The sequence below is a fragment of the Nerophis ophidion genome, linkage group LG12 (genome assembly GCF_033978795.1).
Source record: "Nerophis ophidion isolate RoL-2023_Sa linkage group LG12, RoL_Noph_v1.0, whole genome shotgun sequence".
Lineage (NCBI taxonomy): Eukaryota > Metazoa > Chordata > Actinopteri > Syngnathiformes > Syngnathidae > Nerophis > Nerophis ophidion.
In genome coordinates, this window is record NC_084622.1 from 33,523,425 (window position 1) to 33,543,023 (window position 19,599).

Consider the following 19,599-nt stretch of genomic DNA (forward strand, 5'->3'; position numbering starts at 1 on the left):
TTTTATTAAAGTTATGTTTGAGCAATTCAAACGTAGCCTGCGATGAGGTGGCGACTTGTCCAGGGTGTACACCGCCTTCCGCCCGATTGTAGCTGAGATAGGCACCAGCGCTCCCCGCTACCCTAAAAGGAATAAGCGTTAGGAAATGGATGGATGGATGGCAATTCTAACGTAGCGTTTAAACAAGATGCTTTTTCCTGACGTTTATTCAAGGGCAGGTTGTGACATTGATTTGACCATTGAAAATAGGTCATTTCCCAACCAACAATGTGTATCTCAATTTACAAAAACAACTATTTTGCAACATTGATTCAAAGTCAGCTTTAAAGAACATGTATGTATATTCAATGTTGTGTCAATGTCTTGCCTGCTGGGATGGCAGTAGACACAAAGTCTTGATACCAATGTCGTTGAACCAGCCACACACAAAGAAGTTGTAGACCTTTTCCAAGTTTTCATCTGTATAATGATGATGGAGCACATGATAGTTTTTGATAAAGTAAAGTTAACGTTAAAGTACCACTGATAGTCACACATACACACTAAGTGTGGTTTAATTACCATCTGCATTTGACCCATCTCCTTTTTCCATCCCCTGGGAGGTGAGGGGAGAAGTAAGCTGCAGCGGTGGCCGTGCTCGGGAATCATTTTGGTGATTTAACCCCCAAATTCCAACCCTTGGTGCTGAGTGCCAAGCAGGGAGGTAATGGGTCCCGTTTTTATAGTCTTTGGTATGACTCGGCCAGCGTTTGGACTCACTACCTAACAATATCAGGGCAGACGCTCTAACCACAAGGCCACTGAGCAGGGCTATAGGGATCTATTCCATTGCATAGTTAGATATTTTCTTATATCAGTTTTTTGCAGAAATCAATAGGCCCCTTGTGTACTCAGATAGTGTGCAAGCTGCTTGCTGTACAGCAGCTTGGTTGACCACCACTGCGAGAGAATAAACACAAAGAAACAGCTCCTTTTAATTCATGGCATTTTCCAATAATGCCCAAGGGCAATTAAAAAACAAAATCAGTGGACCAATAATGACCTTTTGGCTGCATTTCGGACACCCTGGTCAAGGAGTAGAAGTCCTGGCTTCAAATACCAGACAAACACTTAGAGGAAAACTTACCATATTCAGATAATATACATACTCAGATAATAACCATATCTGAGTTATTGTGCAGAAATATGGGGAAACAACTACCAATGTGCGCTACATTCGTTAACTATATTACAAAAAAAGATCAATTAGAATAATACATAATGTTGGATTTAGAGAACATACAAACCCTTTATTTATTGAGTCAAAAATATTAAAGCTCGATGATTTGGTAAAATTGCAAACAGCTAAAATGATGTACAAAGCAAATTATAACCTGCTACTAAAGAATGTGCAACAATTCTTCTCAACTAAAGAGGAGAAATATAACCTTAGAAGACAATCTAATTTAAAACATTTGTATGCACGTACAACACTTAAAACCTTTAGCATATCAGTATGTGGAATTAAATTATGGAAATTAAGTAAAGAAGTTAAACATTGTACTTTTTGATCCAGTTTAAGAGGCTGTTCAAATTAATTGTGCTTACAAAGTACAAAGAAGAAGAATTATGAGAAACACTTTCAACCTTATTGGCTTCACGGTGGCAGAGGGGTTAGTGTGTTTGCCTCACAATACAAAGGTCCTGCAGTCCTGGGTTCAATCCCAGGCTCGGGATCTTTCTGTGTGGAGTTTACATGTTCTCCCCGTGAATGCGTGGGTTCCCTCCGGCTACTCCGGCTTCCTCCCACTTCCAAAGATACAACCTATCCTGGGGATAGGTTGATTGGCAACACTAATCTGTGTGAATGTGAGTGTGAATGTTGTCTGTCTATTTGTGTTGGCCCTGCGATGAGGTGGCGACTTTTCCAGGGTGTACGCCGCCTTCCTTCCGATTGTAGCTGAAATAGGCACCAGCGTCCCCGCAACCCCAAATGGGAATAAGCGGTAGAAAATGGATGGATGGACTTTCAACCTTATTGAAAATAAGATATTCTTCATCTCAGTATGTTAACAATGATCATTATTGACATAATGATCATTGTTAACATACTGAGATGAATAATTAATTAGTTAGTCACTGAATAATTAATTACATATTACAAAACTGTTGTATTACTCATTCATGGATGTCATTTTTTAATAAAAGAGGTCAGTGGATGAATGTATAATTGTAGACGGGGTAGGATTAAATAAGCATTGCTTCTTCCTGCTTCTTTTCGGACATGATGTGATGTGAAATGATGTGTGGTTCATGTTCATGTTCGAAATAAACTAAGAAAGAAAGAAAGAAAACATTTAACAATAACTAAAGTTGTGTGTTCATTGTTCAACCGAAAAATGGAATATGTCTAAATGCCATATAAAAGTTAAGTAAAAACAATCTCTAATGTTATAAAATGTTATAGGATTTTGTACAATTGGTGACCTGAGTTTAACGTGTATTTATAAAAAATATACGTTTTTGTCAACAACAATAAATATGCCAAAAATAAAATGATCCTGATTGCTTTCAAATGACTTTTCTACCAATAAACAGCATTTTACATACATCCTCCTGCTGGTGGTTTTACCTTCATGCGCCAATGTCATTTTCAACCTTTATTTTGGAAAAACAAACCGGAAGTGGCTGAGAAAATCTACTTGTAGAATTATCTTCATTTCAGTGTTGTCTTCAATAGTACCAAATCCCTCATTAATTTACAAAACGTTGTTGTATGACCTAGATTTTGTTACACATCTGGAGGGCCGGTATGTTATTTTCTTTCTTTTTTATCTCGTAGTTTTTTTAGTTAGCGTCGTTCGCGTTAGCTCGCTATGCTAGCTTCTTAAACCACTGAAGGCAAACGGTACTGTTATTAGCTGTGACTAGTTGTTATTGTACATGGTATCGATGCAGTCTTGTATCATGGCAAAACACATGTATTGCATTCTGGTTACTATTTAAGTAGAATTTTTGTTGCCTTAAACTACAGGAGATTATCGCTATCTGAACGAGCTTTGGCGTGACACTTTTTGTTGCTAGGCAACAGAACTCCAATCTCGTAATTAAATTAGTGCTGCAAAATCATGCATTGTCACTTGCCAACATGCTGTGCTATGAGATTGTAATGTATTTGGTTTGTTATCAAAATAATGTTTTTTTGCGTTGTTTGTTTAGGAAGAAGCATATGCATCATGTTGGTCCCTATTTTTACTCTTAATCTGAGCCATAAAATAAACCCACGCATGGTGACTATAGGGAAATTTGATGGGGTCCATCCATGCCTCACTGCAGCCACACAAGCAGGAAAGGTGACCACTTAACACATTTCCCCTCTTTCTTGAGAGTGTTTTGTTATAGAACATTATCTTTCCAGTCAATCTAAGCCTGTTTTTGTGATGGCTTGTACAAGGTTTTTATACACAACCCTCACACCCGCACTCAAAGACCAACATCTCACCGGCTGAGCCAAAGCACGCATGATTCGGACATCTCTTTGCTCAACATCAACCAGGCGGTCACATGTCTGACTGCGGGCACTCTGGGTCCAAACTCCACCGGTGACAAACTGCTGGTGGGATCGCAGACCAACCTGCTGGCCTATGATGTCCATGACAATGCAGACATATTCTACAAAGAGGTGAGTAATTAAAACTAAAAGAAAGAGTCCAATGGTTGTCATTTTTCACAACTTGTTGATTTTTCTAATCATTCACCTTGTGCTTTTGCGTGTGTAGGTGTCCGATGGTGCGAATGCAATAGTGCTGGGGAAGCTAGGGGACATACCCAATCCTCTTTCCATCATCGGAGGCAACTGCGCCATACAAGGCTTTGACTCTCAGGGCAATGACCTCTTCTGGACTGTAAGAACCGATTTAAAACATTTGAGATACATCTCTATTTTTTAAATTGACTATGTTAAACAATTGACATATTCTTTTATCGAAATTCAAAACATGTATTTAATATTTATCTTGGAATGTATGCTATGTTTTTCCAAGGTCACTGGAGATAATGTGAGATCCCTTGTGCTTTGTGACTTTACTGGAGATGGCAAAAATGAGGTAAGATAAGATCTTTTTGGTTTTACAAATTGAGCTTGTCTTACTTTGCCCGATTTTCATCAACATGCAAGCCTCCAACACGTTTGTAGTGGCTCTTTTTTAAAAAGACAGTCCAGTTCTGTTTTATTCATATAGTACATTTAAAAGCAACTGCAGTTGACCAACACAAATAAAATTAGTGAAAAACAAAATCAAATGTACATTTGAACACAGTGGGATGAATACAATACAATAATAGCAATTGTATCTTAAAAAAGCACACAAAATAATACTAAATAAAATGCAAATAATACGTTACAATAAATAAATACAATATCTAAAATAATACATTACTGAAATATCCTTCCTAACTGAATTTGAATGCAAGGGGGAAACCATGTTTTTAGTCAGAATTTAAACTGGCACAGGGACCGGAAAGATCTAATACGACAAATGACACCATATCGGTCACCGAGTTCAACTTCAAAACTTGTGAGACAAAAATCTTTTCATCAAATTCCTAAAAACACTAGAGTGCTCCTGTCGCATTGACAATAAACATACAAATTGGCAGATCCTTGCATTAACATTTTAACCTTGCCAGGAAACATAGAACACCGGGGTCTAAACTTGTGATTTACATTTCTGAGGTGTTCCTTAAGGCACCTCTTTAAGTCCTCTCCTTTTTGGCAGTTACATTTTTTCCTGTAATGTGATTAATGTAACTAATGTGTTGCTGTAGCTTGTTTACTTCAGATGCAGTAAGTAGTAATTTTTTTATACTAGTAGTGTTTGTCAAGGTTCCATTTTGAGCCTCTCTTTTTCATAATTCATGCTATTCAACGGATGGCCTATGAGTTTAGTTAAAAAAACTTGCAAAAAAAACATACAATTTTTGCAGCGGATTCTTAAAAACACTAGATTGCTGTAATATGGCTAGATGATCTTTAACTAAATATTTTGCAAAGGTCTTTAAAAACAGCAGCATTGTCCTGTAACTCTGACAATACAAATTGTACAGCCCTTACCTTTGGGCTGATACTGAGGGCGACTGTGTTGACCAGTTTGACGCGTGCAAATGAGTGAATGTCCAGTACTGTAGAAATGTGTTTGGATATGACAATCCATTTATTGCAAGCTATCAAAATTAAATATAATGTAAGTTATAGAACATTATGTATGCTAAACTTGAATGGCACATTGTCACAGCAGCGAGACCTGACCCCACACAGCACGACACGACACAGTCGAAAACTTTTTGTCCTCCATGCAATTACCCCGAGTGTTCCCAGCTGAACCCAATTAAAGGAGGCTACCATGGCAACTGCACCATAGCAACAGTCCCATTCCTGTCAACACTTCCTGGTTCTCAACGGGAAGTGGGCGGAGCAATCTGCCAAAAGGGAAATTCAGCAGGAACTGAGGCCAGCAATCAGAGAAGGCAAAATAAAAACAATACAAACAAAAAAGGAAATTTGGCTCCAACACAAATAGACCAAAATCAAAAGTGTACTGTAGAGAACACTGGTTCTCCGGAATAAATGAAACAAGACTAAAAATAAAGAGAGAAGTCCAGTTCACCTGGTCCTTAGCTTTCTGGAAATGTGGCTTCCAAAACAATTCAGTTGAATATCCCTGGTTTAGGACCTGCTACTGCAAATGCTCTATCATCTCTGGTTTTGAGCTTGGCTTTGGGCACAACCAGGAGGCGCTGGTCTAAAGACCTCAATATTTCTGAGAAGGTTATTGGCTGCAAGCTCACATCCTTCCTTGACCTGTTCTCCTCCAGGACCAGGAGGCTTGTGGGTCGGATCACAGCTGACTCTTCTCACCCTGAACACAAACTATTATCCCTTCTCCCCTCAGGCAGGAGACTACGGTCCATCCAGACCCACACCTCCCGCCAACTGAACAGTTTTTTTCCCCTCGGCCATCAGGCACATGAACAATAACACGATCTGATAGCTCTGTTACAGCTCATTTTATTGCTTATTCAGTGTTATATGTGTTTTATGTTGCACAACTGCACCAAGAAAAATTCCTAGTTTGTGAACCTGTTCTCAAACAATGGCAATAAAAACTATTCTGATTCCGACTAAAAAAAAAATAGATACGGAGAGCACATGAGAACCCTAAGAACAATGTTAGATTAGATTCTAAAAGTAACTGGGAGCCAGTGAGGGGAGGGGAAATCGGTAATGTGATTACGTTGCTTAGTTTTGATGTTTTCCTGCTGGCTCTGCTGTGAACGGGACTCTCGCTGCTGTGTTGGATCCGCTTTGGACTGGACTCTTGCGACTGTGTTGGATCCATTATGGATTGAACTTTCACATTATCATGTTAGACCCGCTCGACATCCATTGCTTTCCTCCTCTCCAAGGTTCTCATAGTCATCATTGTCACCGACGTCCCACTGGGTGTGAGTTTTCCTTGCCCTTATGTGGGCCTACCGAGGATGTCGTAGTGGTTTGTGCAGCCCTTTGAGACATTAGTGATTTAGGGCTATATAAGTAAACATTGTTTGATTGATTGATTGAAACGATGGGCTGCAGTTGTTGGAGAGAGCCCTGATCTAGGTTTACATACAAAAAATTATTTACAAACTTAATATATTGTTGAACAAAGTTCATCAATCAAAAAGTTTGTATAGTGAAGCAAATTTCTCAATAAGAAACAATGTAAATATTAATAATGGGTTCAAGGCTTGACAAAGTCCATATTTTAGGTAAGGTTTGTAAACGTTCAACACAATATAAATGTGATATACAGTACTAGTGATGTACTGGTATTTTTTGGTACTAATTCCTAATTGAGGTCCAGCTGACCATCGTAACTAAGACACGCGCAACTGCAATGCAAAGCATAAAAAACATGGCGGACTAGCCAATTGGAGTTGGCCTTTTACCGCCCCACTTCCGTGTACAAGGTACGCGGAGGAAAACAGAATAAAATATTTTCGCATCTTTGGAATCACGGACGGAATCAATGTTTGCCAAAAACAGGATCTAAATGCGAGAGTCGCGGAAATTGGCATAATGTGACTGAGATGTTGTCATTGAGAGTAAAAGGGGAACTCCTGTTTATTTGCCAATCACTCACCTGCACCACCCAATGGAGGCTGGCCAGCCAGTTTCCAGCACTTGGCAGCTATGCATCCTTCACAGCCAGCTTTGTGTCTGCCTCAATAACACGCGGCCACCTCAAACTAGGAAAGTAACTCCAAAATACAGAGCCAGACAGTTCCCAAATGACTTCTAAATGTCAGATGAAATGTTTATTTAGCAAATTTTGTGACTACTTGTCGTCTAAAAGCTGTGTGTAAAACAACTGTGATACTCCTGCCAATGCTAGGAAGTTACAGATGTGACTGCCAATCTTTTTTGGCAGGTTAATGATAACTTTGCAGCTTCTAATACTATAGATGGACCACCAGTGTTGAAATTATAACTGATGGATCCTAGAGTGTCTTTTATTAACTTTAAAACATGTCAACTCAAATGTATTGGTACATTATTTTATTGTGCTTTTTAATTCCGTTTCCTTTTCATTTACTTAGAACATTAATGCAATGTTGAACTAATCCCTACTTTATGTGTTTTTTAGTACAGATGCTTTAAAACTGGCCTGTTAAAAATAATGTAAAACATTTTAATGTTAATCCAGATCGGATTATATATTTTTTTTGCCACATCACCCAGTCCTAGGATCTGGTAATCATCTTAAAATAATCACAAATAAGCAAGGATTCGTGTATGTGTATGAGACGCCGCTGAATGAGAAGTAGCTGTGAAATAAATCCGCTTTAGCATCTTTTTCCAGAACATTCTGTCCAAATCAAAATGTAAAACTTGCTGGGGTGAGAAGCAGGCTTCCTCAGCCTCTTCATTAGGAGCAAACACAAAATGGCTGCCAGTAGGACAAACAATGAATGATTAAGCGTTTGTGCACTAGGACATGTCACTTTTGTTTAATTATAAAAGTTCATTAAAAAAAGGTTCCACTGCAGGTGTGAGATTTACAAATGCATGAATGAATAGCTCTTTGGAATTCAACCTGTGTAAGGTACTTAAATTGTTTTGCAAGGAGTCGTAGCTGAAAGAAGCTAGATTTAACAATTTAGCTAATTTATATGTCAAGTTTAAGTAAGCCGTTTAAAAAAGACTCCAAGGCTCCTTGCAGATGCATAGCATTAAAAGGACAGAAGATCAATAGCACTGACATGTCCGTTCATAGGTTTTGTTTGACCAAATATCATCAATTAAATTTTGGTTAAATATAGCAGGTCTGTTGACATACACACGGTGCCCCAGCAATAGATATCATTTAAGGGATTTTGATATTTTTAAGCAAAAATTATGTTTTTTGTAGCTTCTGGTTGGCTCTGAAGATTTTGACATCAGGGTTTTTAAAGAGGATGAACTTGTGTCTGAGATGACTGAAAATGAGGTAAGTGCACTCCATTTGACAATCACAATAATGTATTGTATCAATCCAAAACTGAGAAAGCTACATTGCTAATGTTGAAATGGCATTAAATTAATCATATGTTTATTATCATAACTGTTGGGGTTTGTAGGTGGAGTAATTGTATTATTTCTGGTTCTTTTACCCCATAGACAGTAACATCACTCTGTCATATGCACAGTAGCAGGTTTGGTTACGCTTTGGCTAACGGCACGGTGGGAGTGTACGATCGCAATGCTCGCTACTGGAGGATCAAGGTATTTTACCAAACTATCGAATCATCATGTAGCTTTGTACAAGCAAAACTAATTTTACAGTATGTGGACATTACAGTGCTTTTCTTTGTTGTCACCAGTATTCAAATTATACTAAACCATGTTTATAGTACTTCTCAAATTAATGTTTTCTTCGCCAACATAGTCTAAAAATCATGCTATGAGCATCCATGCCTTTGACTTGAACGCTGACGGGGTTGTGGAGCTGATCACCGGCTGGTCCAATGGAAAGGTCAACACGCAGCACAGACCTCTTCAGAGAAGAGTGTTACATTTTTATGACTCAACAATGCATCCAATGTTAACTAACCCCAGCCTGTTGTTTTAATCCAGATTGATGCTCGAAGTGAGCGCACGGGCGAAGTTATTTTTAGAGACAACTTCTCCTCGTCTGTGGCTGGAGTGTTGGAGGGAGACTACAGGTTGGATGGACAGAAACAACTTATCTGCGCGTCGGTCGAAGGAGAAGGTGTGCTGTATGTTTGTCATTGCCCTCTGGAGGGACACTGAGACCGAGTGAGCAATCCCTTTTAAACTTGAAGTGTATCAGTAATGCAGCTGTGGCATGCACTGTATGTTGTAGTTCGTGGCTACCTGCCTGCCAGTAAGGACCTGAAAGGGAATCTCATGGACTCCGGTGCTGAACAGGACCTCGTTCGGGAGCTCAGCCGTCACAAACAGAACCTGCTGCTGGAGCTACGCAACTATGAAGAGAATAATGAGGTAAACAGTCTGTATTTAAAATGTCTGTTACTGTATATCACTGATATTCTACTGAATAGTTTTGGGGGGCACATTTCTAGACCGCTAAGGACCACATCTCCCTTTACCATTAGTCCTTTTTTTCAGACAATCAGCATCCTCGACAGTGGACATTGATTTTGGCTTATTTATTTTGTCAGAGTTACAGGAGCGCTTTGCTGTTTTTAAGGACTTTCCACAAAAAAGTTAGCCATGTCAGCACCTTGACAGCACTTTAATGTCTTTTAGAGTTTTTTGAATTGAGCTTGTTGAAAAGCCCAAATGATGAAAAACAAGATGACCTAAGATAAAACCTACTACTAGTAAAATATAACCCACTACCACAACTAATATAACTAAAGAAGTTAAACAAATTAGTTCTGGCTGCATCTGAGGTAAACAAGCTACAGCAACACCTGAGTAAGATAAATTACATTACGACAAATTATAACTGCCAAAGAGGAGAGGATTTAAAGAAGTTCTTTGAAAAACACTTCAGTTATATAAATCACATGTTCGGAACCTAGTGTTCTATGTTTGCTAGCAAGGTTAAAATGTCAATGCAAGGATCTGCCAATGTGTTTACAGTGGTCCAAGTTCCTCAGTACAACAGGAGCACTCCAGTGTTTTTAGGAATTTGCTAAAAAAGTGTTTATCTCAGATGTTTACAAATGAACTCAGGGGCTGGCATGGTGCCAGATTTGGCTTTCAGGCTGCCAGTTAAATAGCCCTGCTGAATATGGGGACGGCGTGGCGAAGTTGGGAGAGTGGCCGTGCCAGCAACCTGAGGGTTCTTGGTTAAATCCCCACCTTCTACCAACCTCGTCACGATCTGTTGTGTCCTTGAACAAGACACTTCACCCATGCTCCTGATGGTTCGTGGTTAGGGCCTTGCATGGCAGCTCCCGCCATCAGTGTGTGAATGTGTGTGTGTATGGGTGAATGTGGAAATAGTGTCAAAGCGCTTTGAGTACCTTGAAGGTAGAAAAGCGCTATACAAGTATAACCCATTTACCATTTAACCCATTTAATATAACGTGATGTTAAAATGAAAATCCTGCACAATGTTGAAAATGATCAGTTTGTCTCTTACAGTTTTGTGTAATCAAGGTTTTCTTTTAAATCTCAACAATGACATTACAACATGGTAGTTGTCCATCATGAAAGAGGTCAAAATAACATGTATACATTCATTTAGAATACATACATCCATACATACATTAAGAATCATAATGCAGAATGAATGAATTTCAGTTGTCATTTATCACTTGTAGGTCCAAACTTCCATCCTACTGATTTGTCCGTTGCATGGTCATTTGTAACACAGTGTGTATTCTTTGAGATGAAGACACCCAGCTCTATATTGTCAAGGCAACAATGCACACAAGCTGTCTTGTTTTTTCAGGGTGGGTCAGACGGCGCAGAAGGTATTCCTGCTAATACTCAGCTCCAAACAGCACTTTCGGTGAAAGCGGAAACCGAGTTCCAGAAAGCCCACGTGGAGCTGAGCATCACAACTCCAAATGGTATCATCTTGTAGCACTTCACTGTAGAAGTCCTAAGAAAGAGTGTATATTTACAGACTGGCTGCTGTTTGACTAAACATACTAATATCATGTGTTTGAATCCTTCACATATCTTTTTCCAGAAACCATCATCCGAGCAGTGCTTATTTTTGCAGAGAGCATTTTTAAGGGCGAGAGCCATGTTGTTCACCCCAGTGTCCAGAACCTGTCAGGTTGTGTTAAAATACCCATTATCCCTCCAAAAGATATACCAGTAGATCTGCACATCAAGGCCTTTGTCGGGGGCAGAACAAGGTAACATGCCTTATTACACACAATGGTAACATCCACATCCATTGTACTACAGTAAATAATAGTGTGAAGGACAATTTTTTGTTAAAAAGTTATTATTTTTTGGGTTAGAATGTAAATACAATATATAATACTGCATAGAGCCAGCATTCTCTGCAGTGGACAATTGTTTTTACGCAACAATTTGTCACTCCGACCAAAGAAATCATCCATTCATCCATTTTCTACCGCTTGTTCCTTTAGGGATTATAGGGGGCTGAAGCCTATCCCAGTCACAGTCCAAATATATATTATATATATAAATATATAATACTGCATAGAGCCAGCATTCTCTGCAGTGGACAATTGTTTTTATGCAAATATTTGTCACGCCGACCAAAGAAATAATCCATTCATCCATTGTCTACCGCTTGTTCCTTTAGGGGTTATAGGGGGGCTGAAGCGTATCCCAGTAGCACTCCAAAAAAAACAAAAAACTCAGAGGATATATCCGGTCCGATATCAACAAAAAAAAACTAATATCAGAGATTTTACATGCAGTAAAATCTCTGACACAAGCTGTCCTGCAGTGTTTACTTGTACAAAGATGAACATCCAGTTAACATCTATATGTCATCCAATGAGCACACAGGGGTAGTTTTTTACAGAAGGAGCGAGCAGTTACATAACAGAATGCACACAATACCACACAAGCGAGACATATGTAATAAGTGTCCTAACTGAACAATATTGCAGTCTAAAACACCACATTTGTCAATATAAACAGGTATCAAATAATTATGGTTGCATATTTCTGACACATACAAAGTCTCCAAAGCAGAAGTGTATTAGAAAGTGTCCATTACTAGGTGCAGTATGCATCATTCAATGTTATACATTATTGTGACACTAGGTGTCCCCAAAAAACAAATTAACACTCCACTTCAAAATCCTAAATCTGTGATAGATCTCTGGCTAATTTCACTTGATCAAACCTTTTTTAACATTCCACACTACAAAATGATTTAAGTATACACAGTACTACGATTCCTGCTGATATTGTGTCGAATTAATTTTTTTATTTGCTACTACTGGAGGCGTTAATATTGGTATCGGAAGTGAAAAAGTTGAATCGGAACACCCCTGATATAATGTAAACTGTACTATAAAACATTCCATTGCATAACATCCTTATATGGCGTTATTAATTCTAAACACAATGTAAGTGAAGTGGGAGTTGTTTTCAATGTCTTCCTTCTTACACAGCACCCAGTTCCACGTGTTTGAAATCACTCGACAGCTGCCTCGTTTCTCCATGTATGACATCATGACTGACCCCTCAGGTCCTCCTCCTACTGGAAGAGTGACTTTCCCCATCAACGACCGACCGCAGCGGGTATGTGGGACGAGTCTTTGAGAGCAGCATTGAAGCAACTGTGTTGTCTCAACTCACTTAGGCATATTTTACTTCTGTGTGTAGGTTGCAATGTGGTTGAACCAAAACTTTCTGCTTTCGGAGGGCGTAGACAGTCCTGATGTTACTTTCAGTTCCCTGAGGACAGGCGGACTGCTATCTATCAGCATGGCCAGTAATGGACAGGTAGAAACCAACAATGACATTAATGTGACAATTTTGTTTAAACTTTGAATAGCCAAAGAAGATAATCAATACCGCTAAACATTGTAAAGCATGGTCTATGAATGTTCTCATTAATCCAAGTCATTGTAATCTCTGGTCATCCTATCAATTGCAACTGGACTGTTTGGTTATTCTTGGAAGACATATCGCCTTTCATCCGAGTAGACTTCATCAGTTCGTGCTCATAGACTTAGATTGGTCGGATGTAGTCTAAAAACCAAGGATGGTTTTGCCCTTATGAAGTGAGAATTTTTTGGAGAATAAACATTTGGGGGTTTGGGAGTTTGGTAACAGCCACTATATTACAAAACCCTGTTTCCATATGAGTTGAGAAATTGTGTTAAATGTAAATATAAACAAAATACAACAATTTGCTAATCATTTTCAACCCATATTTATTTGAATATGCTACAAAAACAACATATTTAATGTTCAAACTGATAAACATTTTTTCTTTTGCAAATAATCATTAACTTTAGAATTTGATGCCAGCAACACGTGACAAAGAAGTTGGGAAAGGTGGCAATAAATACTGATAAAGTTGAGGAATGCTCATCAAACACTTATTTGGAACATCCCACAGGTGTCCAGGCTAATTGGGAACAGGTGGGTGCCATGATTGGGTATAAAAACAGCTTCCCAAAAAATACTCAGTCTTTCAGAAGAAAGGATGGGGCGAGGTACACCCCTTTGTCCAGAACTGCATGAGCAAATAGTCAAACAGTTTAAGAACGTTTCTCAAAGTGCAATTGCAAGAAATTTAGGGATTTCAACATCTACGTTCCATAATATCATCAAAAGGTTCAGAGAATCTGGAAAAATCACTCCAAGTAAGCGGCATTGGCCGGACACCAACATTGAATGACCGTGACCTTCGATACCTCAGGCGGCACTGTATCAAAAACCGACATCAATCTCTAAAGGATATCACCAAATGGGCTAAGGAACACTTCAGAAAACCACTGTCACTAAATACAGTTGGTAGCTACATCTGTAAGTGCAAGTTAAAACTCTACTAGGCAAAGCGAAAGCCATTTATCAACAACATCCAGAAACGCCGCCGGCTTCTCTGGGCCCGAGATCATCTAAGATGGACTGATGCAAAGTGGAAAACTGTTCTGTGGTCTGACGAGTCCACATTTCAAATTGTTTTTGGAAATATTCGACATTGTGTCGTCCGGACCAAAGGGGAAGCGAACCATCCAGACTGTTATCGACACAAAGTTCAAAAGCCAGCATCTGTGATGGTATGGGGGTGCATTAGTGCCTAATGAATGGGTAACTTACACATCTGTGAAGGCTGCATTAATGCTGAAAGGTACATGCAGCTTTTGGAATAACATATGCTGCCATCTAAGCGCCGTGTTTTTCATGGACACCCCTGCTTATTTCAGCAAGACAATGCCAAGCCACATTCAGCACGTGTTACAACAGCGTGTCTTCGTAAAAAAAGGGTGCGGGTACTTTCCTGGCCCGCCTGCAGTACAGACCTGTCTCCCATCGAAAATGTGTGGCGCATTATGAAGCGTAAAATATGACAGCGGAGACCCCGGACTGTTGAACGACTGAAGCTCTACATAAAACAAGAATGGGAAAGAATTCCACTTTCAAAGATTTAACAATTAGTTTCCTCAGTTCCCAAATGTTTATTGAGTGTTGTTAAAAGAAAAGGTGATGTAACACAGTGGTGAACATGCCCTTTCCCAACTACTTTGGCACGTATTGCAGCCATGAAATTTGAAGTTAATTATTATTTGCCAAAAAAAAATAACGTTTATGAGTTTAAACATCAAATATGTTGTCTTTGTAGTGCATTCAATTGAATATGGGTTGAAAAGGATTTGCAAATCATTGTATTCCGTTTATATTTACATCTAACACAATTTCCCAACTCATATGGAAATGGGGTTTGTAGATCTGACCAATCTAAGTCTATGAGCACAACCTTATAAAGTCTACTCAGATGAAAGGCGATACGTCTTCCTAGACTAACCAAACGGTCCAGTTGCGATTGATTGAATGCCCTCAAGTTTTGCGATTGATTGAATGCCCACAGGTTATAAATCCGAATAATAACCACCTTTGAACTATGTGATTTTCATTGTTAAACAAACACAAGTAATGATTTATCCAATCAGATTACTCTGGGAACAGATGATATTGACCTAGCCGGGGATCTGGTCCAATCACTGGCGTCTTTCCTGGCGATAGAAGAACTGTCAGCCGAGGCAGACTTCCCGACTTACTTTGAAGAGCTTCAGACTACACTGACTGAGGTTTGGACTTTAACCAATGTCTCTACGTTCGAGTCTGCTCAACAGTAAATGTGGCTTTTAGTTACTTTTTTCGACATTTATCCTTTAGGTGGATGAGTTCCACACTGTCCATCAAAAATTAACTGCAGAAATGGCCGACCACTCCAACTACATCAAAAATATGCTGGTGCAAGCGGAGGACGCTCGCTTGATGGGTGACATGTGAGTTTCAAACATTCTTACATTTAGGGCTGCAAGTAACGATTATTTTAATAGTCAACAAGTCTGCGCTAATTTTTTCCACTAGTTAACTACTCAATAGATTATGTCATACAACAACATAAGAGCAAAATGGGGCATCCTAAATAGCATTATTAAAAATGGTGCGAAGAAGGATTACCCTAAATACTTATCAGACGGAAATGTAGAAAATGACCAAATGAACAAAGTAGTTGAAAGCTTTAACATGCACTTTGTAAACATTTGACAAAATCTGGAGGAAAAGATTTCAGATCCTGAGTCAGTTGAGGACTTGAATGACACGATAGACAGAAAGCCCAACTCAATGTTCCCCGAAGGTGTGACAAAAGAGGACATAATCAATATTGTGAAAACATGTACATCCAAGACCTCAACTGACTGTAACGGAAATATCTGATGCATTACATTGTAATTGTATTGTATGCGTGTTCGAAATAAACTGAACTATACTATGTGATCATTTGTACTTGTTTAACTCATTTTCAAAATCTACATTATGTACCAAAGAAACATTAGGTACTTAGAGGTTAATGTTTTTAATGTACTCCAAAAAGTACCGATATATTACCACAGTGAAATATAATTTAAAGGTTTAAGTGCAAAAATTCCATTAAACAAAATAAATGTAAAGTATAGGATAGACATTTATTCATTCCACAATGGGGAATTCTATGGTTACAGTACAGATTTATTTACAAAAAATTAGTACAAACTATTAGAAAAAATAACAGCAATAATACAATTGCTCATTTAAATACACTTACTGAAGTAAAATAGTTTTTATCCAGTGCTGTCATTTAGGAATATTAAGCTACAGGCCATTTTTTACATAAAGATGATAAACAATACTGATCATAATCCAAACATTGATATCCTGCTTCATCTGCTTTTATTTGCCACAAAGAATAAAAGTGTAAGCATGAGTATGTATTATTAGATTTTAAAGAAATGAGCGATACTACAAATACTACCATACCAAGTAGTTATAGGAGTAGTATTGGTGATACCATTACACATACTGATACGTTTTGCTTTGAAATTTAAAACATTGTTGAATCATTTTATGATTTTTTTTCTTGCAATATTTGTCCCTACAATTATGGGTTGGTAAAACAGGACGACCGTCTAACAATGTCAATTAAATATTTCAATCATTTCCTGTTTGCATTTTAATAATAAATAAATGTTTTAGCAAACAAGGAGTCAATGGTATCTATTAAATAAAATGCCATTAGGCAAAGCATTGACAATAACAAATCTCCGTTAACACATTTTTATTGTAATATAATTATCAATATTGACAACATTGACTAATCATTAGACCCATACGTACCCCCTTCTATACAAAAATATAGAGTAGCAAGATCTTTCAGTTGTAGTTTTTTGATTCTACTGTAATGAAAACATTTTTACCTGTTAATAAACATTATCAAGTAGGTTGTTTTATAATTTGGTGCTGTTCATAAAATGTGTATTAATAACTGGATAAAATACTTATGCTGTGGGACGCCATGGACGTATCTTTCTCCTAATTCCCACTCTGACTTTGGGCCTCTGTTTTTTGCAGGACATCTATGAAGAAGCGCTACCGAGAGCTGTACAATCTAAACAGAGATCTTGTCAACGAGTATAAGATTCGCTCTAATAACCACAATGCCTTGCTGGCCTGTCTCAAGTCTGTCAACCAGGCTATCCAGCGAGCGGGTCGACTCCGAGGTTGGTCACTAAGCCTGTACGCTAATGGAGTACCTGTTTGTTAGATTTACTCACTCATATGTCTGTTTCCATTTATGTTTCTTCCCAGTGGGTAAAGCCAAGAACCAAGTGATCTCAGCATGTCGGGACGCTATCAAGAGCAATAACGTCAACGCACTCTTAAGGGTCATGAGAGCAGGTGTGGCTTCTTCCTGAAGGTGGAGCAGAGGACGGCAGAGATAGATGATCAACCTTTTCATTCTACTTCCTCAGAAGGATAAAAATACAAACTATTTTGGGATTGCCTGCAAATGCAACATTGGGCGCATATTCCGACTAATACGTTCACAGTACTTGAAAAAGGTTGGATTGCTGAGGTCCATCCATGACAGATGAGTAGAGTTCTTGTGCTTGTAGTGTAAATATTTACTTGAACCAAGAATAGTTTGTGTAAGAGAGTTTAGCCGTTAAAACGCAGGCGTGTTTCTAAAATATGCTGTCACTAAAAGTTTATATTTATGTTTTCTGCATTGCAAAAAAGGAAGAAGGGAGCTTTTATTCGTATTATACTTAAAATTAAACATATTGACATAAAGGATATGATTTCACCCTTGCATTTCCAAGATCACACTTAAAAAGGGTATCATTACATTGCTCAAAACACCCTTACACTGCTTACAGCCTTTTGTGGCCATATTTGCACAGTGTTTATTATATTTCAGTAGTTCATAGCATTGGTTAACAATATGAACCAGCAGTCACGTGGAATTGTTTTTTTGGCACGTCATACAAATTGTGTTTTTGTAATGATAATTAATTATGATGGAATATACATGTCTGATGAACTCAGCAATTACAATTGATTTTTTTGTGCCGGGTCAAAGAAATGCCGACACATGCTACAAAGTCCACGAGCGTGCAGTAAAAAGCAGCTTTGACTTCTGCTGACTCAGTAACATTTTGAGGAGAGCAAGAAGCAGAGCAGCCCCCATTCTTACACTGGACCATGTGGTTTGGTTATGTATGACTGTCAGACAGTTTGTCTATAGTGTGTGTGTGTGTGTGTGTGTGTGTGTGTGTGTTACCACTTTAGCACAATGTGTGTGAGTAGCCAAAGAAAACATATATGACACATATGACCAATGTATTTTCTATTTTTATAGATATGTTTTTATTGTCTTGTATGGTGGCAGAATATATAATTAAATGTAACCAATGTTTTAAGTTTGTTCCTTGACTTTGGTTGTTTGTTTTTCCCAAAGATCTGGCTCACTCAGCTGTGTCTGGGTTTGTGAAAAAGGATTAAGCAAAGCGGGAGGCACACGGTCTCCTCCTTCTTCCTCACTAGATCCCCCTTTTGTTTATGAAACATCTGGGCATCACATGTGGCACAGCTGCAGTGAGCAACCAGGCTTCCTATAATCTACACACTGTCCCAATGACACTTATTAAGAAACTACATTCATATCAAATAATGTGTAGAACGCATCAGCACGCCATACAGACATGCATCAGAGACATTTCCATTCCGTTGATGTTTAATGTAAAACATCTGTGCACTCGCTAGGCAGGATCGTATAGGTGCCACATGTGCTTTAGTCCCACCTAAAGATGCACAGCACTTTAATGTTCCCTCAAGGAAATCAGAAGCATAAATCAAAGAGGCCCATTGTGAGTGCATTCTTTGTGTCAGATCTTAAACATGGAGGTCATGAAGAAAATAAGATGATTAGTAGAGTTGGGTCTTTAGAACAATTCCAGCAATACCCCAAAATGTGCATCTATTTCTGTCATTTTCCCCCAGACTCCATCTCAATTTTCTTCCTAAACATTTTAACCCCCAGTATCAGTCTCGTTCAGGGCTGTATCAGTGTTGTATGATACTGCCGTGGTATCTATATATATATATACATACAGTGGGGCAAAAAAGTATTTAGTCAGCCACCGATTGTGCAAGTTCTCCCACTTAAAATGATGACAGAGGTCTGTAATTTTCGTCATAGGTACACTTCAACTGTGAGAGACAGAATGTGGGGAAAAAAATCCAGGAATTCACATTGTAGGAATTTTAAAGAATTTATTTGTAAATTATGGTGGAAAATAAGTATTTGGTCAACCATTCAAAGCTCTCGTTGATGGAAGGAGGTTTTGGCTCAAAATCTCATGATACATGGCCCCATTCATTCTTTCCTTAACACGGATCAATCGTCCTGTCCCCTTAGCAGAAAAACAGCCCCAAAGCATGATGTTTCCACCCCCATGCTTCACAGTAGGTGTGGTGTTCTTGGGATTCAACTCAGTATTCTTCTTCCTCCAAACCCGACGAGTTGAGTTTATATCAAAATGGATGCATGGATTATACAGCAGAGGATTGGGAGAATGTCATGTGGTTAGATTAAACCAAAATAA

At 38.5% G+C, this 19,599-nt stretch overlaps 1 protein-coding gene across 1 annotated transcript; it reads left to right on the forward strand.

The window, feature by feature from the left end:
• The first annotated feature begins 2,632 nt into the window (after positions 1-2,632).
• Positions 2,633-18,419, forward strand: bbs2 (Bardet-Biedl syndrome 2). The gene is made up of 18 exons (XM_061917412.1): positions 2,633-2,789; positions 3,199-3,332; positions 3,434-3,661; positions 3,759-3,884; positions 4,023-4,085; positions 8,433-8,510; positions 8,681-8,785; positions 8,949-9,035; positions 9,137-9,272; positions 9,387-9,526; positions 10,950-11,070; positions 11,193-11,364; positions 12,607-12,736; positions 12,821-12,940; positions 15,118-15,255; positions 15,344-15,456; positions 17,063-17,211; positions 17,300-18,419. The coding sequence occupies exons 2-18, from the start codon at positions 3,216-3,218 to the stop codon at positions 17,404-17,406; spliced, it is 2,130 nt and encodes a 709-aa protein (XP_061773396.1). The 5' UTR covers positions 2,633-2,789; positions 3,199-3,215; the 3' UTR covers positions 17,407-18,419.
• Positions 18,420-19,599: the final 1,180 nt, after the last annotated feature.